We start from the raw sequence: 24,733 nt of genomic DNA, 5'->3' as shown, positions 1-24,733 counted from the left end.
AGTAATTAAGTACATTTATTCAAGTACTGTACTGAATAAGTTTGAAGTGAAGGCTGCATTTTATGATACGTAATCCTTCCATTTAGAGTGAAACTTTCTGCACCACATTCTGATACACATGATCTGATAGTTACACTTTGCAGAATCAGATTTTACATACAAAACCTGATCTGCTTAACCAAAATATGATGCTCATTATAATAATCAAATTATGACAATAATATACCATTCTGCATCATAAGTACTTTTATATTTGGTATATTTTGCTTATAATACCTTTAATAATACAAGACTTAATACTGATTTACTGTAATGTGATTTTTACTCAACTGTAGAGGAAGTTTTCTTTTAGTTAGTAGAGGTGGCAATACAACAATGTAAAAACAATCTATTACAAAAAAGTACTGTATTGAAACTCTTACATATGTATGCATGTATGTTGTATTAAAGTATTACGAGCAACAGTTGTTTAAAGCATCAAAATTAAAAGTACTTACATTATGAGGATGTTTTATTATAAATTGATATAATTCAATTTTTATTACTGATGTAGTTGTAATTTAATGTTGTAGCTGGCTGCGGCGGTGCTGTTTGGAACAGTGTTGGAAAGTAAGTACATTTACTCAACTACTGTACTTAGAGAGAAATATAGAACAGTAGTATAGAAGTATAGTACCACAAACATACTTCAAACAGCTGTACCTGAGTAACTTAAATGTACTGAGTTACTTTTGCACCCTTGAAGGATCTGAATATTTCTTCACAACAGCCATCAACTGTTTTAAACACTTGGGGAAAGTTTGCAGGACTTAATTCATTGGATTTGGCTTATTTTCAAATTGTTAAAGTTGATGTCATAAAATTTGAAAATATGATTTGTAGTTAAGTGAATCCTACCTGTACTTGGCACAGTTTGATTCTTTGAAAGTGTAAAAGACCTTGGGCTTATTTCTATGGCTTTATCTCAGAGCAAAAACCGGCTAACAGTCACCCTTCTTGCCAAAAGTTGTGGCAGAGACTAGTGTGCCTCTGATTGGCCAGTACAAGTTGCCTAGGGAAAGGAAGTCGGGGTAAGCCAATCAGAGGCAGAATGGGGCGGGTCATTTTAGGAAAAAAATGTCGCTAGCTTAGCTTATACTGACACCTCTCCATAAACTTGCTAGGTATCTGTCTCAAATTTGTTAAGAGGTGAAAAACCAAAGATAAACCCGACCAAAAAGCAGTTTAAGCGGCGGAAATTATTTTGATAAACAGAAATATCCACTGTGAAAACCACATTTGAGGTCACAGCTGCTCTAGTTAATCGCCTCCTCACCTGACAAAGGTTAGTGTCGGTTTTGTATCGGGAACCCCATTTATCCGAAAGATCTCGCAAGAGTGATCATTTTAAGTTCATTTAAGTTTTTTTGTCCCTATATCAAAGCATATCTTAACCACCCATGCTGTCACGTTATAAATCATAATTAGTTGGTACAACGGGCACGACGAAGAAGTAATGCATACAAACCTCGCGAGAGTTTCCTCTGGACCCGTTGATGACGATTCTCCTGCTAGGGATAATTAATCAGCTGTCTCAAATATGTAAAGAAGTGGGAAAAAACAAAGTTACAAGCGAGCAAAAAGTAGTTTAAGTAGCGGGATAAGTTTTTACAGATACACATACCACGATTAAATACACATTTTAATTCACACCAGCTCAACTTATTTAATTAGAGTCACCTCCTCTCCTTTTTTGCGGTCGATGCCAGAAAGACTTCAATACCCACAATGCCTCACGGCTTTGTATAAGTCATGTGATTTAACTTATGACAGAGGGAGCAAGCTCCGTCAACAAACATCATTTTCTTGTATTGTGGATATCTTTAGGATAAAACAAACCTAATTGCGGCGTTGCTTACCTGTAACATGTATTTTCTAACGACACATTGAGATATTATAACAGTTCTGCTCGGATACAGCTGATAACAATGGCGGAAGTGGAGGAGCAGGTAAGCACTGCATGCTAACGTTAGCAGGCTAATGTTGATGTTTTATACGCATGTACATCAAAATAAATACGACTTATGATCAGTGAACACTGTCAGCTGCCTTTTGATCTGGTTTAGCTTCTTATGTAACCGTTTCTGACACGTGGCAAGCGTACATTTGTGATGTGGTAGCACCTTTACGTTGATTTGATTTGATGTGTTGCTTTTTGTAAATACAAATATCGTTGCTGTACTAATGATCTCCACAGACTGTGTGAGATAAATCGTGTTCTAATGCACACAAGCTTTACATGTGGCACTACTGTGTGCTTTTAATATATTACATTTTAAAGACAGACTGTTGAACTCACTTCAAATTGTCTCCTCATTCAGGGAAGAAAGCCAAGTGAGGAATTCACGGATGAGTCTGAGGTAAGAAACACATTAACATCACTTTGTGCTGCTCTCTCTTTCTCCTACAAAAAAAAAACAACTAACAGAGTGAAAGAGAAATTTATATATACATAAAAGAGTCAGGGAAAAAAATACCTAAAAATGTCATGCAGTTACAACAGTGTGTCGATTTAGAAATGCATCAACTGCAACATATTGTCGATGACAGGGGTTGCATACTTCTGACAAGGATGGGTGATTTTTGAACTCTCATAAATCTTGCTGCCTACTGAAAGGACTATAATACATAGCCAGCCTTTATCAACCCAGCTTGATCCCAGAAGGATCTTTGTCAGGTTTTGAGAGGTGTCAAACACTCATGAATTACAGATAGCTTTCCAGATCCATCAATATCATGACTGAGCTTGGGCATGTTACAGTACACTTGTTCTACTGAGAATCACACGTAGGCTAAATAAAATATAGCTTTACACATCAGCCTGGCAGGGAGGAAGGAAGTTTGACTTTATAGGAAACAGAGAATAGAATGAAATATCAGGGCAAGGCTGCACCTCTCAGAAGAAAACAGTTAAGATTGAGTGAAAGGAAAAGGGGGAATTTTCAGACTTGTAATGAGAAAGTGCTCCTGCATCCTGTTTCTGTCTGTGCACAATGTGTTCGGTACTGTAGGACACAAACACTCACAGGGAAACAAGCACCAGGGACTGTGAGATTGTGTCTCTCCTCCAAGTGGCTGCAAGCAGCTGATTATTTGCTTAGAATGCTGCAATATAATGTAGCCTGCCTTGTGTCTGTTGCTGCTGTTACCTGGTTGACAGCAGCCTCACTGGATAAAGGCAGCGAGGGCCTGTGTGCTCTACTCTCTGCTGTTCACAGAAGAAAGGAGCAGGATAACAATTTGTCTCGAAAGTCAGAAGCATGCTCTTTACTACCTTTGTAATTTGGCCAGACCAGTCTGATTTGACATAATGACACAATGCAGTAATAAGCCTGGTTGTGAGTGTTTTTGCTTGGTCTTGTTCTGATTGTTTTGTTTTGAAGTGAATAGGTTTTATTTTAGTACAGTGGATCAAACCCTTAGCAGCAGATGACACATGATAATATTATTGTGACACACTTATTGTACATCTTCTTTCTCACTTTAGAACTGAAACATGAATGAATGAATCATCGGCCAGTAAGGAAGTACCTGACAGATTTCCAGAATCCTAATCAGAGGATTTTTTACCCAGTCAAATTATTCACAATATTGACAATATGTCAAGTGGTTTCTTCTGTTTTTTTTCATGGCAGTGTTTTAGATTTAAAACTGAAAGGTGTGGGATGCCCCAAGGAAGTTGTCTTGGGCTATCCCTGCACACCATTTTCATGTTTTTGTTGTTTATATTTTTTGCCAGCAATGTGATGAATATACAGGCATAAATCTCATTTTATTTTATTTATTTTAATTTCTAGGTACAGTCTTTCACTCCACCATAGGTCCTCCTACAAGTTTGAAAGGGGAGAATGAGCTGAGGTGTTTTGCGATCTGCAAGCTCACCACTAGATGCCACTAAATCTCCCACACTGGTCCTTTAAGATGAGTAATTAAATCCGTAGTGTTGAAAGAATGTGATTTGACTGATCCTCGCATGACAGATCCTGAGGAATCATTGCAAAGAGTAGTTGCTAAAAGCCTCCACATCACAGGCATACTCATGTCATGTGCACATATTAAGACCAATAATAAGACAATAAGACCGATAAAGAGATTTTATTTTAAAGTCTTTGTCAGCCAGTGATGTGCTGATATGCATCCTTTGGTTTAAGTGTTTGAGTCAGAAAAACATGCTATGGTGGACAGAGGAGTATAGTCATTACTTTCTTAATATTTAGACAAGTATGTCCTCCTGATTAAACTCAGTCAATACAGAATCTTATGGAAAAAAGGAATGGTTCATCCTGCCAAAAGGCTAAAAATATGGGGGGGGGGGGGGGGGGGGGGGGGCAGGTCAGTCATTGACAAAACAAAAAGCAAATTGCAAGACATTTAGTCTCAAAATATGCTTTATCTAATAACTATGATCATGTGTTGAGAAATGGCTTCGGTGAGATCCCTATATAACATATCTCCCCAGATCTCTCATAAGTATGTATGATGGTTAATAAAAAGTGACTATCACATTTTCACTGAAACATTCAGTGTGAAAATACCCACATTTGTTAACTTTCTTCACTCATTTATTCAGATTTTTCCTTTTATTTGTCACCACCAGTCTGTACATTTTGCTTGAGACAGAAATAAGTGGAGGTTTGGGAGGCAGGGTGGTTGAGTTTTTTTAATATTAAAAAGAACATGTCCTCTGTGTGTGTTTGAAAGGAGAATGTTGTCCTTGTGATGGACAGAGGACTTGGTCCAGCTTGTTTGTGTTAACTGTCAATAAGCAGAGTATGGTGAAAATGCTTCTCACACAAAGACAAGCTCAATAGTTGACAAAACAGAAGGGAACTTACAAGAGATGGCAAAAGTTTGAAAATGGGTAGTTTCTCTCTGGGGATGAAGTTTGCCTTTGTTGTTTGATACACCTTTGAAACCCGTGACAAATGCCCTCGCATCAGAAATCTCACAACCAGAATACACAGGAAATAGCCTAGATATGGCGTTGTTGAGTGGGAAAGGATTGTTTTTGAAAATAACATTTTTTCCACGCTATTGTCCCCCACCTCCAACCCAGTAGCACATAATGGCAGACAATGTTTTGAGTTGATGCACCCTCTGGGCAGCCACAGACTGTGCAGCATTGGTTATAAACTGAATTATGAGTAATATTCAGGCTGTGACTGGCCGCAAATGTTGGCTCACGCTGGAAAGTGTAACACAGTAGAATACCTTAAGTTTGCTTTATGAAATGACTAAATTCATGTATGTCACCTGGGATGAACGAGCTCATGAAAAGATAACTTCATGCCGCATTTCATGCAAGGTAATGGAAATTTGTCTTTGTGCATAAATCTCCTGATACATTCCTGCAAGACAGATGGATTTCTTTGAGGAGGACAGAATACATGTAGGATTGGCCATTAGTGTTTTCCTGCTGGGTTCAGGCAGGAATTCTACTGCCAACTATGAAAGATCCCTGTTTATTAGCTTTTTATATGACAGTATTATATCTATATATAGATATAGTTTCAGGTTCTCAGATATGAAGATTTTATGTTTTCCTTTGTCATTTATGATAGTTAACAAAATATATTTGGATTTAGAATATAAGACATTTGACAGTAAAGCTGCAACCATTAATTGATTATTAATCTACTAGTAAATTAATCAGTATCTACTTTGATAATCAAATTGTTTTGAGTCATTTTTTTAATAAAACATTCTCTGATTTCAGCTTCTTAGATGTGAATATTTGCTGGTCTCTTAAGTCCTCTGTGACAGTAAACTCAAAATCTTGGACAAAAAAACAAGACTGACGGTTTTTAACCCTTTTCCGACACTGATGGACCAAACAACTATTAATCAATTAAATGAGGAAATAATTGATTAATCGATGATGGAAATAATAGTTAGTTGCAGCTCTATTCGTCATGTTGGGTTCAGGAAAGTTATGATGGGCACAATAATGGGCTGACACTTTATGGACAAAATGATCAATCAAGAAAATAATGAGTAGATAATCAATAATAAAAATCATTTAGTTGCAGCTTTTGATGAATTTTGTTTTTCTAGTTCCAGTTAAATTGAGATAAATGTGATCCAACATTTGGCTTTCTGATCAGATTTAGCAAAAATTTGAATTTGTAAGATTTCACTTTTCCAAGAATTAATTGAAGAAGGGAAATTCAGAATTCTGAGCAAAATGTAGTGAAATACCAGTAATTTGTATTGTCTTTTTCTTTCTCATGTGAAAAGCTTTGCCTGATGTATAGAAAAATATAATTCATTAAATTGAAGTCAGTTTAAATCATTTAATGTGATTGTGCTTACATTTTGCACAGCATGATTTATTTTTGAATTGGAAAAATTCTTAGTAACGTTCTGATGTTACTTTCTGACTAAGATTTCTGGTTAAGTTCTGATGTGGCGAACATTAACTCACATGACTAATCAGTTGCTTCTGCTGCTCGTTGCTCCCATGACTCTACAAGACATAAATCATGGCACCCGCATCCTCACGTCAAAACGTTGCTCCATGTTTTTTTTGATCCACTAGTGGTCAAAAACTCCACAGGGTGCCTTTAAGTTGAGTTGCAACACCTCATTTGTTTAAAAAAAAGCTCATACTTTAATACAGAGCACACGATTTAAATGATTTTAAGTGGACATTTTTAATATTTCAGTTCACAACATGAAGAGTTTTGTTAATGGCTTTCAGATAACATTGTGGACAGTAACGTTTGTGAGGACACTGTGCTGTTGTAATGAATACCTTTCAGAAAATGTTATAGTGAAGTCTACTTTCTCGAGCAGGAGGAGGACAGCGAGGAGGAGCCCAAGCTGAAGTATGAGAGGCTCTCCAATGGGGTGACAGAAATCCTCCAGAAGGATGCAGCCAGCTGCATGACCGTCCATGACAAGGTAGAGGTTATAATCCACCACCCACAAGGGCATTTCAGTCTGGAGTCCACCCATCTCAAGTACAGATTTCACATTGTTTATGTATTTGAGAGATGTCCTCTTCAAAGTTGGTTTTCATCCCCTCTGTTCAATCTGTAAAGGCAGCCCATCCTTTTCTCACCTTCCCCTGCTTTTCCTCTCAGGGAGGCACATCAAAGACACCAGGCGCCATTGTCTTCTCCTCTTTTTATTCCCACTCTTACATATTTTCTCGCTCCTCTCCTCTGTTTGTCGAATGTTGATATTTTTAAGAGGGCCACTCTCGGCGAGATGGTTAATCGTTGTGGCACCGGCAGCACACATGCACGCCTGAGCAGAGCAAAAGTCACGACCAGTTATGTCTCCTCACCTGATGTTTTATTAACCGCTATTGATTTTCATTTATTTATTTTTACTTTAAGGATTCAGTCTCCCCACGTTTTTTTTTTAACCTCAAAATAGCAACCGTGCCACAGCGAGAGACGTTGCTTTGCTGAAATTCTAAATTTGATCTGACTGTCTTTCTTCCTGGGATTTCTGTGCTCGTGTACCTTCAGCTACCTGTGTGGTCACACCAGCCCCCCACTCCACCGTGGCAAACTCCCACAACCTTAAAGCCACCGACAGCACATATTGCCTTATGTTGCCTCATATTTTAAGTGTCTGAATCGGAATTTCATTTGAACAATTCCATTCTGATAAATCCCTTTAAAAGTCGCTCCGCCTCACAAGGTTGAACCCTTTATTTATTTATTTTTGGTTATTTTATTTGGGGAGATTGCAGGGGCTCTGTCTGACATGCTCAGCTGTGCCTGTAAATATAAGCATTTCATTATAGACTGCACTGAAGCATGGTGGGCTCGCCGCACATCCACATGCTGGTCGAGAAGGGAGGGGGATTAGGAGGAGGGCATGGAGCAGGGGCTGGGGTGGAAGAACACACACTTAATCTAATGCCAAAAGCCCCCAGTTTCTATAATTTTTTTGTCCCAGTGGACTCACATACACACACATTCACACATGCATGTGTTGAAGCACAAAACACAGAAACCAGTTGCTGCTCAGCAGAAATAATGGCTCTGTGCTGGGCAGGGAGGTGATTGGGTTGCATGGGGAGCATGGGAAGAAGTCAGATGTACAGTGCATTTATTATGCTTAAGCATTTTAATTTGAGAAAAAAAAATGCCATTTCACACTGTATGCTTTAATAAATAGGGCTTTTCCACCCCCTGCAATTTCACAGTTTTGCCTCCAAGCCCACCCAATCCCCACTCTGCCCATGTCGCTCCAGCTCCACAAACTATTTTTTTTTTTTATCCTCTTCCACAGCCTTCCTTCATCAGCACAAGATTTTCTCCCAAAATCTTTGAATTTGTTTCAAGTGTCTTCAGGTTTAATTTACATTACATTTGTCCCTCTCCAGTTTCTTGCCCTAGGTACCCATTTTGGAAAGGTCTTCCTGCTGGACATCCAAGGAAATGTAACTCAGAAGTTTGAAATTGTGAGTACATTAACAAGTACATGTGATTGAATGATAACCTCAGCTGCACTTTGTGTTTAATCCTAATTATTGAATGTTAGCATTTTAACACGCTCAACTAAGATGGTGAACATGGTAAACATTATACCTGTTTAATAATGCCAGCACACTGTCAATGCAAGCTTGTTTATTTAGCCTTTTTTGTCTTTTGCAGGGACCGAGCACAATTAAAAGTAATTGTTCCAGAGTTAGCTAGCTAGCTTAATTTACCACTGTTGTCCCTGGGCAGGTAGACAAAAAATAAAAACCTCAGAACAGTAAATACGTTAAACAGCACAATACATAAGCGTCCATCAGTGTGAAACAATAAACAGAATTAATATGATAAATACAATGAATACAAGCCGATCATTATTGGTGGCTGTTTTTTAACACTGCAAAGCTTCCTGAGTCCCTGATATTTTTATGCTATTTATATGTTTATAAGTTAATGTGTCCCTGTAAATTTTCTGGACTCATATAGGCCTTATGTAAGTAAGCAAAGTTTATTTGTATGGCATCAAAATCACAAAGTGTGATAAAAGAAATGGGCAATTAAAAAACAATATAAAAATGGGAAGACAAATAACAGCACAGAGCTGACAGTTAAAATACACAGCAGCAACAAACGACTGGGAACAGAGTCACAGAGATGTAGTATCAGAATTGATCAATGTTCCTGACTCTCTAACAGTAAGCATCAGTATGAAATTAATAGTTTGACATTTTGGGAAATGCACACTCACTGTCTTAGTTAGCTTAGAATTAAAAATTGAAAGTCAATGATATTTATAGAAACAGTGATCTTGCATATCTGATTTAGTCCCACTACATCCTTCATACATGTCTGCTCTCTTGACCTGAAGGGAATGATTTCTGAATAATAATTGAATTTTCAAGTTAAAAAATTCAGTAATCAGAGCTGATTTGGCTGCCAACAGCGCCGGTTTTACGTTAACATACCTGCACAGAGACTTTTAACTGTAGAGTCCCTGCTGAGCACATTGATTCAAGTGCTGCTCACCTTAACCTGCAGCCAGTTATCAGTCATTGCCTGGAAAAAACAAAGACAGAAGGGTTTCTCTGAATAGACGAGACACCGCTGAGTTTCATAATGAACAGATCAGAATTCAGTGAAAAGCATAAAAGGATTTAAATTGATAGTTAGGATTATTCAAAGCGGGGTTATATGAGGTGTTTACTGATAGTGTCTAATCTACACTAGATGGAGGTCAGCATGCCTTCAGTTTGAAGAAGCAGCAGGATTACCGGTGTAGGAAACTGAGATATATGCTGCTGTGGACAGGGTCAGCAGAAAAATATGTTTTAGCCACTTAATACAAGTCTACCTAAAAAAAATCAATATTAGTTTACATCTAGAGCCGTCTAGTCCATCCAAGGACAAGTAGTTATCAACTGTTTTGATAAATGATTAATCATTTCAGTCATTTTTCAGGTGAAACACAACATGGCAGACATTTTCTGGTCCCAGTTTCTTAAATTTAAAGATTTATTACTTTTCTATGCCATTTATGAAAAAGAGTCTTTAGTTTTTTTTATAACTCTTTCTTGGACAAAAGATGCAATTTGAAGACATCACTTTGGGCTCTGGAAAATTGTGATGAGCTTTTTTTTTTTTTTTTTTAACAATTTTGTGACATTTTATAGACTAAACGATTAATCGTGAAAATAATCAGCAGATTAATCGATAGTCAGACATTCAGACCTATTGAAGTGTAAGCTGTATTTAGAATATTTTACCTTGTAATCAGATGATCCTTTCTGATGGGAAACTACTGTCATAAAAGCCAAATATCGCTCTCTCCAAAGCAACCAAAGTCCTTTAGCAAAATCAGTCATTTTACCTCGCAGTAGAATACGGTCATTGCTTGTTTTGATTGGTTAGTTTGTCTGTATTATTGTGTGACTTGTGTGAATCTGAATTATCCTTGTAACACACCAAACACACACAATAATGCAAACAAACTAACAGATCGAGGCAGCGACAGACCAGCATTTTCTTGTGTTCTCTGAGTTAAAATGACTGTTTTTGTCAAGGGAGTGTGGTTTCTGTTTTGCTGCTGACTCCGTCCACAGCAGCTCGCTGCTCAGCTTCCGTGCTGGTGCTCCGCTCTGCTTCTCCAAACTGGGGCCTTTTCAAAGTGTAAATATATGTTAAGCAGAAAACTTTTAGGCACCGTGAACTCTTCAGGGATGGTTTTTAAGTAACATTTTTCTCTAATTTATGCCATTTGGTTGATCCTTTTATCTAAAGAGCCCTGTAGTGTCATGAAAGCCTCAGGAGTGAATTGGCTCCCCGCTAACCTTCACTGTGTTAATGCCACGCTCTGTGCATCGACACATATGGGACTATGCATCCATTACATACTCAAATTTTTTTTTTGCCTCTCGCTTTTTCTGGCATTTCACTTAGTGGGGTAAAATGTCAGCCAGCCAACATTTGGCCGGCCGCGAAGATATTCGCCCGCCTCTAAAAAAAGATGCCTTGATATTGTGTCTCTGCAGAGTTCAGTGAAGATCAACCAGATCAGTCTGGATGAAAGTGGAGAGCATGTGGGCATCTGCTCCGAGGATGGGAAGGTGAGATCTCTCTACTCATCAGCACCGGTTACTGATCCCTGGGCCTGCAGCAGGAAAAAATAACCAATCAGTGTTTTTCATCTTTTCATAATTCATCCTCAGATTCATATAAAACTCATCTTATCAGTGTTCAACTCTATGCTAATGATGTGGAACTTGAGGTGTTTGGTAGTGAATTTTTAGAAGGCAGTTCTTCCACAGTTGGAGCATTAAGCTGAAGTTTTATCATCCCCATATCTACACATAAACCCATATTTTTTTTTATGATGCGGGAATTTATAAAAAGCTTGTACCAATTTTGAAGAGTAGGGGAAAAGGCTTGCACTCAGATCCGTTGAGCTGTCAGTCAGCCATCACCCATCTATGGATACCCTCTCCATGTTCTCCACCTTTCTGTTATCTTGTCTCTTCTCATCATTACCACCATCCTTCATGGATTTCGCAGTCAAGATATGCTCTCTGATATCACCCTCCCCCTGCTTCCAGCACTCTGGTGGCAAAAACAAGATCTTGTCGCACAAAAAGTGGAGCAGACAATTAAAATCAATGCTACAGCAATTGTTTGCCCTCAACCAATTCAGTTGGCTGTTAATCCTTTGAAAATCTAACTTAATCCTTAATCGCTGGTGCGGTTCCCAAAAAGGAGATTGCATCAGAGTTTTATATTATTCCCCTACTTTTAAAAAAATGCTGTCTTTTTCTGGGCCTGAGCGTCGTGGACTCTAATGGTACATTAGGGTTTGTTGTAGCCGACTGAGGCTGTGGTCAGGTCCAGGATGAGGACTCCTGTTTCTAAACCCTGCAGGGTTCAAAGAATCAACCTGTCCACTAATTGGTGACCCAGCGGAGAAATAGGGAGCCAATCAAAGTCTTTTCTCGCCACAATTCCCCCCGCTGGCCTTGGATAGTTGCAGAGGCAGCAATTAAAGAAGAAATTTTGAGTTATTCACCTTTGCTTGTCGCTCCTGCCGTCTCGTCTCTGTTTCAGGTTCAAGTGTTCGGTCTCTATACAAGAGAGGGCTTCCACGAGAACTTTGACTGTCCCATCAAAGTAAGTTGACATCAAATTTTCTGGAAACTTCAAGTGATAGTTCAGATTATTTGAAGTGGTTTTATATGAGGTTTGTATTGATAGTCAGTGTGTTACCTACAGTAGATGATGAAGCAGGAGGAGTAGTGGTGCCAAAAGCTAAGCAATGTACTGCTGTGGACAGGTTCAGCATCAAAGCTTATCTTAGCCATGCCAGCATAAAATAAAGCGAATAAAAAAGATTCAAAAGAATATTTCACTGCAGTACCTTGCCATCAGACAGCCTTTACTAATGAGAAACTGCTGTTATATAAGCCAAATATTTCTCTCGCCAAAGCAGCCATACTCCTTCGGCAAAAACGGTAATTTTATCTCACAGAACACAGAAGTCGCTGGTCTACCACTGCCAAGGCCGCTTATTTTGTTTGTGTTGACTTTCGTGACTCTGAACTAGCTCTTTAAAACACTGAAAGTCACACAGTAGCACAAACAAACTAACCCATCAAGGCAGCAATAGACCAGCAACGTCCGTGCTCTGCAAAGTAAAATGACTGATTTTGCCAATGGAGTTTGGTTGGTTGGGCGAGAACGATATTTGGCTTATGTAACAGTGGTTTTCCTTTGGAAAAGGCTGTCTGACATCAAGGTAAGGCGGTGAAAATATTCTAAACATAGCATTCACTTAAACTGGTATTAATGTTTTATGTGGGCCTTTTTTCCAAGTGGCTAAAATATCTGAAATTGCTGCTTCTCCAAACTGGGGGCCTATGGATAAGTACCTCATACAGTCCTACTTCAAATAATCTGAACTATCCCTTTAAGTGGCTGGCATGCTATTGCCATACTATTATAATGTCTATAACATAATACAAATTCTGATTTTGATCCTCCAAAATAACTAGACCAGACTCTAATCTGCCCGTCATGTGTTGTTTTGCAGGTGGTGGCATTACACCCTCAGTTCACCAGATCAAACTACAAACAGTTTGTCACTGGGGGCAACAAGGTAGGTTTGAGTCGTACTTTTTTTTACCTGTGCAGTCATTATGTACAGTTTTAGACATTTCCTGCCACAATAATTCATCCTGATTGTGTCCGGGTGAAACCTGATTCTGCAAACCTCCTCACTTTGGCTCGGCTGAAGGCGATGCACAGGCCTTTGTCTGGTGTGAAAGGCTCTTACTTTCCTGTCTCTTTGCTGGAGTGCTCTCGGGAGAGCTGCCCATTTTCACAAAGTGCTGTTCGCTCAACAGTGTTTGAAAGGCAATGCTTCACAAGCACAGCAAGTAGATGTCATTATCAAGAGGGTACATAGTCTTAGGATTTCCGGGCGCATACAGTGATCTCTATCCTGAAAGTTGAAGGTATGTCACTGCGGAAAGTGAAAAGTTAGACATTAGATTTGTCATTTTCTGTTTTTGGAAGTAAAACCACCTACCTATTACCACATGCCAATTACTCTACACATCTATAAACTGCTCGGAAGTAGAATCATTGCAAAAGCTTCCATAAATAAAGTATACTGACATTTATACAACAGGGGTGAGGAAAAACAACTTTTTTATGAAACCCCATTGTTAGTGTTACTTTGCCATTTTCTTTCAATTGCCGCTGATTCCTCTCAGTTCCAAGTTGTGAAGGCCTCCACAATGTGCCTGTGATGAAAATCAATAAGCCTCAACGGGAGCCACATCCTGTCAAAGGAAATTCAATTTTGTCTCCACAGTTCTTTTGTCATATCATCTCTTTGTAGAGCAAACTGTTTATTAACATAGCCCAACTGCTGAATTAAAGAGCCTATACAACCTTCCCTCGGCATCCTTGGTAATATTATGCATTTTTTTGTATCAGTTATATAGTAAGGACAGCAACAATACAGGGAATGCGAACGACTGGCTTTGTCCTCTGCGGCATGGACAATACATGGCCTGAACAACAATTTATTACATGGTTCTGCAGCCGTCTTGATTGCTAACACTCACTGGGCTTTTACACAGTACAAACAGTAAATATACAACACATCAACTTATATTTAGAGACTTACCCTCTTGTGGTAATACTATAATAACTATCATAAATAAATGGTAAATTTATTTATAAGTATCGGTTACAACTTTGTAACGGTCATCCAGATACGTTTATAGATGTACTTCACAGTATTTATTAACAATTTACAAAATATTGTAAACATCAGTTGCTGCTGAACAATAGCCATCCAAATACTGTTTATAGATGCACTACACCAGTGGTTCCCAAACTTTTTTTATAGGAACCTGCTTTTTAAAAATGACAAACTACTGCAGCCCAGTTCACAAAAGGCCTTATCAATAAATCTCGGGAAGAGGTAATTTGTGCATAAATGAACATGCCTGAGTATTTCACTGCAATTTCCACATCACTTAATATCAGCTTGACACATATTACACATATGACAGATGTTATTGAAAACATACACGTTTAACACTTAATAGATGAGCAATAAATGCATTTAGGCTGAATTAAAGGCCATCTCGTTGTTTTTACTTCCTTTCATCAGGAAATTTCAGCCTAGTTCATAAATAAGACAAAATAAGTGGTGGAATTAACAGGCTGCCATTTTTCCTTTCATCAATTAAACAATATACATATTTTAAATGCTATTTAAAAGGTGTACCTCAGATTGGGAGAATTTCTTACATAGTCTTCTATTTATTTGGTGACCCAATTAAAATCTGTCGTGACCCACTTGTGGTTCACAGCCCTGTCTGCACTACACAGTATGTATTAACCATTTAGAAAGTATTAGAGTTGCAACAGTAACCATCCAGGTAATGTTTGTTGACAACATGCTCTGACTCCCAACTTAAGTAATTATTAAGTGTTACAAACATCTGGTCCATGTCTTTACGTAATGATTTCTTAAAGGTTTACACATTTTTCGGTAATCATTAAGTTATTTCACTTGTAAACAAACAATATCAAGTATCTGTTAATTAACTATCCATTTACCATTTATTAATGATGGTTGTCATAAAGTAGTACCCTTCTTATTTCTATACTTCACATCACCCACGGTGACTTCAATAAATGGTGTGTATCCGGTATGATGAGAGTGAGAAGGATGTATGAAATCAAGCTTGTAATGCATCAAGTTTTCAGTCCCTTTTTTTATGGCTTTCACACCATCTTCTACTTGCAAATGACGTCGACCGTGTGAAACTGTAAAATTACTTCTCCCACCACTGAATGTGGAGCTAATGTGAAGCTTTCTCACTTAAATGGAGTCTAATGAACAATCTGTCTTCATTGTCTTTGTGCCTAAATGCTCTGAAGTGGAATTAAGATCTTCAAATAAGGACTGAAATCAGGTTTTACTTCATCATTTGCAGTATGAATGAGAAAGTTCCCCACAGTTTAAGTTAAATACATGAGGCTGTTTTACTCCTTTTTGACAGACTCAGCTCCTGACCGCCTCTGCAATGTGATGTTCATCTACTGCCCTCTGTAGGCAAAGATGCACACCTGCACTCCTGAGTTGATGTTCATTTCTGATGCAAACTCTGTAGTTTCAAATGTTTTCCTGTTTTCTTTCCTAAAGCTGCTTCTGTATGAAAAGAACTGGTTGAACCGCTGGAAGACGTCTGTTCTTCACGAAGGCGAGGGCTCAATCACTAATATCCAGTGGAGAGCTAACCTCATTGCCTGGGCCAACAATGTGGTGAGTGATGAGTCACAGATAACGTGTAAATTAAAAGTACAATATTTAATGTGAAAATGCTAAGAGTTTGGTTTCTTTTAGGGAGTTAAAATCTATGATATCAGTACAAAACAGCGGATCACAAATGTGCTGCGGGACAATGCCAGCCTGAGGCCTGACATGTACCCCTGCAGCCTGTGTTGGAAAGACAACACCACTCTCATTGTTGGCTGGGGGACGTCCATTAAGGTTTGCCACTTTTCTTTTTCAACTCAATATAGACATTTGCCTTTACAGTTTTTCAGACTTTTTTTTAATATTCCCTCAGATTTGTGATGTGAAAGAGCGAAATCCTACTGAAATGAGAGATCTGCCCAGCCGCTACGTGGAAATAGGTATAAAATACACTGCACATTATCATTAACAATAATATACTTTATTTATTAACAAAGGTCACAAGGTACTGTATAAAAAAAATAATAATATTATAATGTTACCATAATTTCCTCTCTGATACAGATGACCTGAACTTTGTAATAAACCGATACCAGTAACTTTAAAAAAAAAAATAGATATACATGATTATTATTTCCTAACAGCTGTAAACTACTGACCACAACATGAAGCCAGGCAACTACAATAGTGAAATGATATACAAAATAATGCAAGAATAAAAACACAAATAAAATGAGACAGGCTTAAAAAAATAAAGTTAGAGGGAGCCAGATGAACTTAAATCAAGGTAAGTTATATGTTATAATGCTCATTAATCTGTGTGAGTGATACTAATGCAGGAACATTTTAACAACGAGTAGCAGAAGTAAATACAAAAGATACTTGCTTGGAACAATAATGTACCTCTAATATATTTTTTGGCCCACACCTTAAAATCTGATTTTCAGTGAGTTCTGAGAAACTTTCCACTTTCAGCAGATGGATGTGAAAACTTTCTTCTAGTGTCAAACTCATCATTCTGCACAGTGAAGCTCAAACATCCAACTGTAGGAACAAGAAGAAAAACATGTTTTTTTTGAGTTTGAAGGTTTGAATAACTTTAAAGGGACAGTTCACACAAAAATGAAAAGATGGTCATGATCTACTCACCCTCATGCCGACTGAAGTTTGGGTTTAGTTTTTTTCAGTCCACAAGACACTGCTGGAGTTTCACAGGAAAACAGAGAGTCTCCCAAACAATTCAAGTCAACGGTGACCAGTTTTCACACTGAAAAAGGACCCAGAAAAAACAGTAAAATGCCTCTGTACTGTTCGTATGATCAAGTCTCCTAAAGCCCTGGCATGCCGTTCATTTGCACGTACACGCCATCATACCACACACACCCAGTTCAGATGGTGTGCACGTGCACATGAACGTGGCTCCAAACTAAGGATCTACAGTGAAGATTTAAGCTAAAACATGGTTTAAATTATGTCTTTCAAATCAGGCATCTCATCTCTGGCATGTCAGGGATTTAGGAACTTGGATTACACCAGATTAGCAGTAGTTTTTTTTTTTTTTTTGGTTGTATTTTTCTGGTCACCATTCACTTAAATTGTTTGGAGACTCTTCAGTGTTGTTTTCCTGTGAAACTTAAGCAGTGTTTTGTGAGCTAAAAAACTAAACCAGACCTTCAGTCAGCATGAGGGTGAGTAGATAATGACTGAATTATCATTTTTGGGTGAACTATCCCTTTAAGTCTAAATGGCAGCCATGGCAGTGCAGACTTAAAAATGGCTCATATTTTGAAGATGCAACAACAAATAAATATTGTGAAATTACTATTTTGTTACTTTACATATCTTTGATGTTTCTTTGATTCTTTTTTGTCTTTTTCAAACAGTTTCTGCATTTGAGACTGAGTTTTTCATCAGTGGTCTGGCACCGCTGGCAGATCAGCTCGTCACCCTGTATTTTGTGAAGGAGAACTCTGATCACATGGTAATGATGACTTCTTTCACATCCACATAAAAGAGGTAACATCTTTTACTCACTGTGTCTGTATTTGTGCACGCAGGATGAGGAGTTCCGTGCGCGGCCTCGTCTTGACATCATCCAGCCTCTCCCCGAGAGCTGTGAGGAAATCTCTTCAGACGCGCTGACTGTGCGTAACTTCCAAGACAACGAGTGCAGAGACTACCGGCTCGGTGAGACTATAAAAACAGCCCTCTGAGAAATGTCACGCAGCCTTTTACTGCGCTCTGATTTCATTATGCATCGACTATCAAATGTCAGCTGTAATGTGCAATACGCTGAGGCATAAATGTATTTTCATTAACAGAGCACTCTGAGGGAGAGTCGCTCTTCTACATCATCAGTCCCAAAGACATCGTTGTGGCCAAGGAGCGAGACCAAGATGACCACATCGATTGGCTGCTGGAAAAGAAGAAATATGAGGTTTGTGTTGCTGAGTTTTATGAATGTTTTTAAAGGTTACAGTCTGCAGTTACATAGTCTTATATTTTCTGTAGTATTATACTTATGGTGTGTGTGCTGGTACTGTGTTTTGACTGTGACAGGAAGCACTGATGGCTGCAGAGATCAGTTTCAAAAACATCAAGAGGCACGACGTTCAGAAGATTGGGATGGCTTACATCAATCACTTAGTGGAGAAAGGAGACTACGACAGTGCTGCGAGGTGGGTCACATGTTCCTCAGATGTACAGTGAATTCATCCTTTTGAAAAGCCGTGCAGTGAGTTGATGTATGCGAGATATTTAAAAAACGTTTTTGCATCTTCAGGGTCAATATTACAGAAACGTTCTGTTTTAAAGGAGCAGTGCGCAGGATTTAGTGGCATCCAGCAGTGAGCTTGCAGACTGCAAATCCTCCCTTTTCAAGCGTTTTTCTTGGTTACTGCAGAAACATGGCTGTGCAACCTGCAGACCGTAGACATATGGATGTAGACTCTGCAGCCAGTGATACATCAAGATTCTCCACAGGCTTGGAAGGGGAGGGTGAGGGGAGGCGTACTGGATTTAATCTCCAAGCTCACAGCTAGATGCCGCTAAATCCTACACACTAGTCCTTTAAATTAGTTTTTTGTCAAATTACTATTTCCAAGGTAAAGAATGAACATTTAAGGATAAAGACAATAGTTTATATACTTTTTTTTTTTTAATTAATTGACGTGACGCCAGCCACAAGCATATCCACTGCTAACAAAGTCAAAAAGCAGGATCTTTTTGTTTCACTTTAAAGATTTGAATGTTTTTTCTAAACTCAGGAAGTGTCAGAAGGTTCTTGGAAAAAACATGGAACTGTGGGAAAATGAAGTTTACAGGTTCAAGACCATCGGACAGTTGAAGGTAGGTCAACGGCTTTGGTTTAGGTGGTTTTTTCAGAAGTCTCTTTTTTAATTTAGTGTCAGTCTCTTATCAATAATGCTTCACCTCTCTCTGGTTTCAGGCCATCAGTCAGTATCTGCCCAGAGGAGATCTGCGTCTCAGACCGTCCATCTACGAAATGATCTTGCATGAATTTCTCAAAACTGATTATGAGGTACTTTTGTCTTGACATTGTGTGTAAAAGTCCGGTGTTGATCCATAGGTCAGATATCAGCTCATGGTTCATCCCTGTTCCTTTGCCAGGGTTTTGCCACACTGGTCCGTGAGTGGCCTGGAGAGCTGTATAATAACATGGCGATCGTTCAGGCAGTCACCGACCACCTGAAGAGGGACCAAAATAACAGAACTCTGCTCACTACTTTGGCTGAACTGTGAGTGAGCTTAACAGCTGCATTACTTCAAGGCACAGTCTGGATTATTTGAAGTGGTGTTGTGTGAGGTATTTAACAATAGTCAGCGTATTACCTACAGTAGATGCTGGTCGACATGCTCCCAGCTTGGAGAAACAGCAGCGGTACCGGTGGAGGAAGCAAGACCAGCAAAATGTATTTTAGCCACCTAAAACATCTGTATCAGTTTAAGTGTGCACTATATTTAGAATATTTTCACCATTTTACCGTCAGAGAGCCTTTTCTGACTGGAAATCAATATTAAATAAGCCAACTTACTCTAAAGCAACCAGACAGTAATTGTACCTCACAGATCACAGGAGTTGCTGGTCTCATGCTGCTGATCTGTTCGTTTGTTTGTGTTATTGTGTGACAAACTAACCGATTGAGTCAACGGTAGAATAGAAACGCCCAGGTTCTGTGGCGTACATTTACTGTTTTTTGCAATGAAGTCTGGTCTCTCCTTTAGAAAAGGGCACCTGACAGCAAGGTAAGGCATATATAGTGTACACTTAAACTGATAGATTTCCTTTAAGTAGGCAAAATTTGTACATTGCTTTGTTTCTTACACCACTACTCCTGCCACTTCTCCAAACTGGGGGCATGTCGACCACCATCTACTGTCGGTAGATGGCACTGACTATGGATAAGTACCGTATACAACCCCGTTTCGAGACATCTGAACTATCCCTTTAAACAGCTGAATTAATATTGAGAAAAATTCAAGTTGCCACTTTTTTATTATTCTAAGTTCTGTGTATTTGAACAATTCTTGGTTGCACCTATATAGGGGCCTATAGGGGTGTAGGAGTAATCCTTGAAAATTACTGCTGACAGAAAAATATGACATGATTTTGATGCTGTTGCAGGTACACATACGACCAGCGGTACGACAAAGCCTTGGAGATCTACCTGAAACTGAGGCACAAAGATGTTTACCAGCTGATCCACAAACACAACCTTTTCTCCTCCATAGAGGACAAGATCGTTCTCCTCATGGACTTTGGCAGAGAGGTAAAAGCCTGATCGTAGAATGAAAACGTGGCAGGTTTTAATATTTTATTGTCATGTTTACCTTTTCATGTGTTTTAATCTGCACTACACTACATCAGCCCAATAATTTTCCACAGGTAAAGTTGTAATGAGATGTTTTTTCCTGGTGTCATATGTGTGCAGAGGGACTGATGCATCAATAAAAAATCAAGATTAGGAGTTGATACAGGAGTATCAGTCCCACAGATCTGATCCGTCAACCCCTAATGAAAAGAAACTAACATCAAAATGTCATCAGGAATCGTACCGTAATCATCATCTTTGTCCTTATGACTGATATATTCTTTACATTTCTGTTGTCAGAAAGCTGTTGACATGCTTCTGGACAATGAAGACAAGATATCGGTAAGTGTACCTGGCTTCTCTCAGCTTTTCATTAAGGATCTGATGAAAACCCGCAGACTGCTGATCCTGTTTCTCGTCTCTGTGCTCACAGACAGACCGGGTGGTAGAAGAACTGGCGGACAGGCCCGAGCTTCTGCATGTGGTGAGTTGAGATACATATGACTGTAAATGTAACCACATTAACTCTCAAAATGGAATCGTGAACTGATTCAACTTATCTTTTTTCCTTACAGTATCTCCATAAACTGTTCAAGCGGGACCACCACAAAGGCCAGAAATACCACGAGAGACAGATCAGCCTGTACGCCGAATATGACCGTCCAAATCTCTTACCTTTCCTTAGAGATAGCACGCACTGCCCGCTCGAAAAGGTATGATTCTTACCTGTCATCCTGCTGCACATCCAAGTGCCCAGAAGCTATAAGAAGTGAATTATGATCCTCCTCTTTTTCTCTCAGGCCCTGGAGGTTTGTCAGCAGAGGAACTTTGTAGAGGAGACTGTCTTCCTGCTCAGTAAGTGTTAGTTAAGGTCTGTTTTCCTACTTTAAAGTGTGTTGGAAGTGATTAAAAGGAAACTAATCCAGCTATTGTTGCCCCCAGGCAGGATGGGTAATTGCAGACGAGCGCTGCAGATGATCATGGAGGAGCTGGGGGACGTGGACAAGGCGATAGAGTTCGCCAAAGAGCAGGACGATGCAGAGCTCTGGGAGGATCTCATCTCGTACTCTATTGACAAACCACGTATGATTACAGCCTCCTACTAACTCTGTTATTCTGATCCTCTGTCTGTCTTTCTGTCACTTTCTCACTTTCATAATTACCCTCTCTGTCTGTCTGTCTGTCTGTCTGTTATTGTCCCCCCAGCGTTCATAACTGGCCTCCTTAATAACATCGGTACTCATGTGGATCCCATCCTGCTCATCCATCGCATTAAAGAGGGCATGGAGATCCCAAACCTCAGAGATTCACTAGTAAAAATCCTCCAGGACTACAATCTGCAGGTTAGACGTGTTCCTTTAAGACTAGCTTAAAGTTTTTTCACTTAAAATCTTTATGATATATAAAGTCTTTTTTTTTACAGTTTTTCATTTATGGTTTAAAGGTGATTAAATAGGACCACAGCTGTAAATACTGATCTTAACTTCTAGTCAGAGGATTAGACTTGAGTCACATGACTTGGACTCAAGTCACACATTTGATGACTTTGGACAAAAACACCTGCAGCTCCACTTGGACTTTCAAACCAGTATCTTGGGTCTTCATTTCAACTTGAGCCTTTTGACTTGAAAATGTTTTATATCTTCCCCCAAGCCCAGAGATGAAAAGGTATTTTATTTAAAGGGAGCAATAAGAATCAATTCATTTTCCTTCATTTCCTAAATAAACTGATGGGGCCTGTAATTATCACCCGCCAAGTACCAAATGTGGGTAGATTTTCTGTTTGGCGAGTTGTCTAGTTTATTAAGCATCTTTTTGTTTTCTTGTTTCTCAGATTCTTCTGAGAGAAGGATGTAAGAAGATCCTGGTGGCCGACTCCCTCTCTCTGCTCCAGAAGATGCACCGAACACAGATGAGAGGAGTCCGGGTTGACGGTGGGTGAACTTGTCTTGACCAGCTCATGAAGCAGAATCAGTGCAGATGAAGTCATTTTAACCTGTATTCATATTCATTGTTGGTCTTCTTTTCAGAAGAGAACATCTGTGAATCATGTCACGCTACAATATTACCTTCAGGTGGGTTTTCTGTGAAGTTGTCTTCAAGTGTTTTTGTGTTAAATTACATTTGAATGATATTAATGTGTCACACGTGTGTTTCAGACATGGCCAAACCCTTCAGTGTGGTGGTGTTTCACTGCAGACACATGTTTCATAAGGAATGTCTACCATCTTCAGGAACAGTAAGTAACTTCCTGTCGTCTGTGAGCCTGTTTACACCCGGTATTAACATGTGTTTTAGGTGATCTGATCACAAGTGAACACAATTCACACCTGGCACTACAACGTGTCTCCAGAAACATCTTGAGAGACCTCTTATGATCAGATCTCAAAGATTCGCCTATTTGTCGATTATATCAGCCCTCATGTTTTATCTGCGCTGTCAGAAACGCGACAGGGGAGACACTCCATGGTACACTAAGACTTTATAACTGAATTATGAGCAGGACACACACTTTTACTTTGTCTGAATTTGTCATTAACGCCTTTCTACATCATCTAGAATTGAAAGGGTTTGTCCTGCTCATAGTTCAGGTATAAAATCCCAGTGCGCCACGGAGCGTTTCTCCTGTCGGGCTCCTGACAGCACAGGTAAAAACATGAGGCTCATGTGGGCTGATATAGGGGTTTAGGGGAGTGCTGAAATAAAAAAAAATAACAAAAAGTCAAATCTTTGTATTGAACAGCTGTATTGCAACTCGAGGAAAGAAACAAAATCATTTACAAGAAGACACAAATGATTTAAGTCCACCTCCAGTCATGTTTTAAACAATATAAAATGCTCTGCAATAAGTAATAAATTGTCTCATATTTTTTGTTTTTAGGTTCAAATGCCTTGTTAAAATGGCTTACATATAGCTCTACACCTTGCCTTTTAGTGTTCAAGGATCCATGAATATGAAAATAGACCCCGTCCTCTCCACACACCCCACACCAGAACTCAAGAATTTACCATCACAGTTTTACAAAGTTTATTACATTTCTCCTTGCTCTACAGCTCTGAGAACTGAGTGGTTTTTCAAGGGACTCTGGAAATATTATGGTCACTAGTTTCTGCTGCTTGTCATGGCGGCAGGGGAGCCCAAACACATAATCTTGGCTGCACTCACACCTCTGCTTGGAGCTGTCCACCTGTGATTAAATCTCTCAGGACACATGTTAATATCAGGTGTAAACAGCCTCTAAATCATATCTTCCCAACTCCCGTTTTTCCTGCCACGATCCTATTTAATCTCAAACAAATCTCAAACGTAAATTGATTGTGTTGAGACTCCTGTATGGTTTCCCACGTTCCTGTTTCAGATTCCTGGGCTGCAGTTCTGTAACATCTGCAGTGCGAAGAGGCGCGGGCCAGGAAGTGGTATCCTGGAGATGAAAAAGTAACACGTATTTATGCACTCACAATGTTATTATTGATGCTTTTATCTCCCCCTCCGTGTTGCTTCCCCTTTACTGTCAGTGCATTGATCAATGAATATCACTTTCCCTCAGCCACTGAGCTGTACACCGGCAAAAATGCAAAACATTTATATTGGATTGTCTCTGTATATTTATCTAACAAATGTAAAATGCTGTACGTGTTCTGCTTGCCACTAATGTGATTTGGTGATGAAATGTCTGCAAAAAATAAAATCACATAAAACCTGCTGGTGGTGTGTGTATGATAAGTATGCATGTCTTCTCTATAACCCAATTTAATTCAGTCAATTAAAAATGTATAAGAATAATAGATTTGAAAGTCTGCACAGAGCTTGTGGTATAAAATTACTCAAACATTTATGTAAAATTGATGAATCACTGTATGACTGTTTGGTCATTGAGATTAGACAACCTCACGGTTTCTTAACATGCTTGTTTTAAACTGGTTTTGACTGGATTTTGGTGTTTAGAGAAGAAGACATGACATTGTGCAGCTGGCACTATACTGAATTTGATGTGTTGAGTCTGCTTCCTGGCACCAGTACAGTAATAAACAACAAAGAGACAGAAAAGAGACTGACAAGAGAGGTTTTTTAATTCGTTAGTTTTATCCAATAAACAAAAAGGCTGCTAAGTGTTTAGGAAATGCAAAGACCATCCTCCACATTATCTTGCACTTCTCCT

The 24,733-nt window shown here is 39.0% G+C and overlaps 1 protein-coding gene across 2 annotated transcripts; it reads left to right on the top strand.

Annotated features, from left to right (window-relative positions):
• Positions 1-1,830: 1,830 nt before the first annotated feature.
• Positions 1,831-24,276, top strand: vps41 (VPS41 subunit of HOPS complex). Of its 2 annotated transcripts, XM_084747200.1 has the most exons (28): positions 1,831-1,988; positions 2,361-2,399; positions 6,835-6,942; positions 8,384-8,461; positions 11,006-11,080; positions 12,069-12,131; positions 13,051-13,116; positions 15,688-15,807; positions 15,889-16,035; positions 16,115-16,181; positions 17,625-17,722; positions 17,799-17,928; positions 18,063-18,178; positions 18,301-18,419; positions 19,008-19,089; positions 19,190-19,282; positions 19,372-19,499; positions 20,387-20,531; positions 20,874-20,915; positions 21,007-21,057; positions 21,149-21,286; positions 21,374-21,428; positions 21,516-21,656; positions 21,780-21,916; positions 22,408-22,507; positions 22,604-22,648; positions 22,733-22,812; positions 23,933-24,276. In XM_084747200.1, exons 1-28 carry the CDS (start codon positions 1,968-1,970, stop codon positions 24,011-24,013), a joined length of 2,565 nt encoding a protein of 854 aa, XP_084603326.1. In that variant the 5' UTR covers positions 1,831-1,967; the 3' UTR covers positions 24,014-24,276. The 2 variants fall into 2 exon arrangements, 1 of the variants encoding a protein (XP_084603326.1); XR_014772701.1 differs by lacking the exon at positions 23,933-24,276 and having other exon boundaries at positions 1,832-1,988; positions 6,832-6,942; positions 22,408-22,648.
• The last annotated feature ends 457 nt before the right edge of the window (positions 24,277-24,733 follow it).

Source organism: Lutjanus erythropterus, chromosome 21 (assembly GCF_056507025.1).
Source record: "Lutjanus erythropterus isolate fLutEry1 chromosome 21, fLutEry1.hap2, whole genome shotgun sequence".
Lineage (NCBI taxonomy): Eukaryota > Metazoa > Chordata > Actinopteri > Lutjaniformes > Lutjanidae > Lutjanus > Lutjanus erythropterus.
The sequence above is the reverse complement of the archived record's forward strand: the minus strand, read 5'-3'. Positions and strand labels throughout refer to the sequence as shown.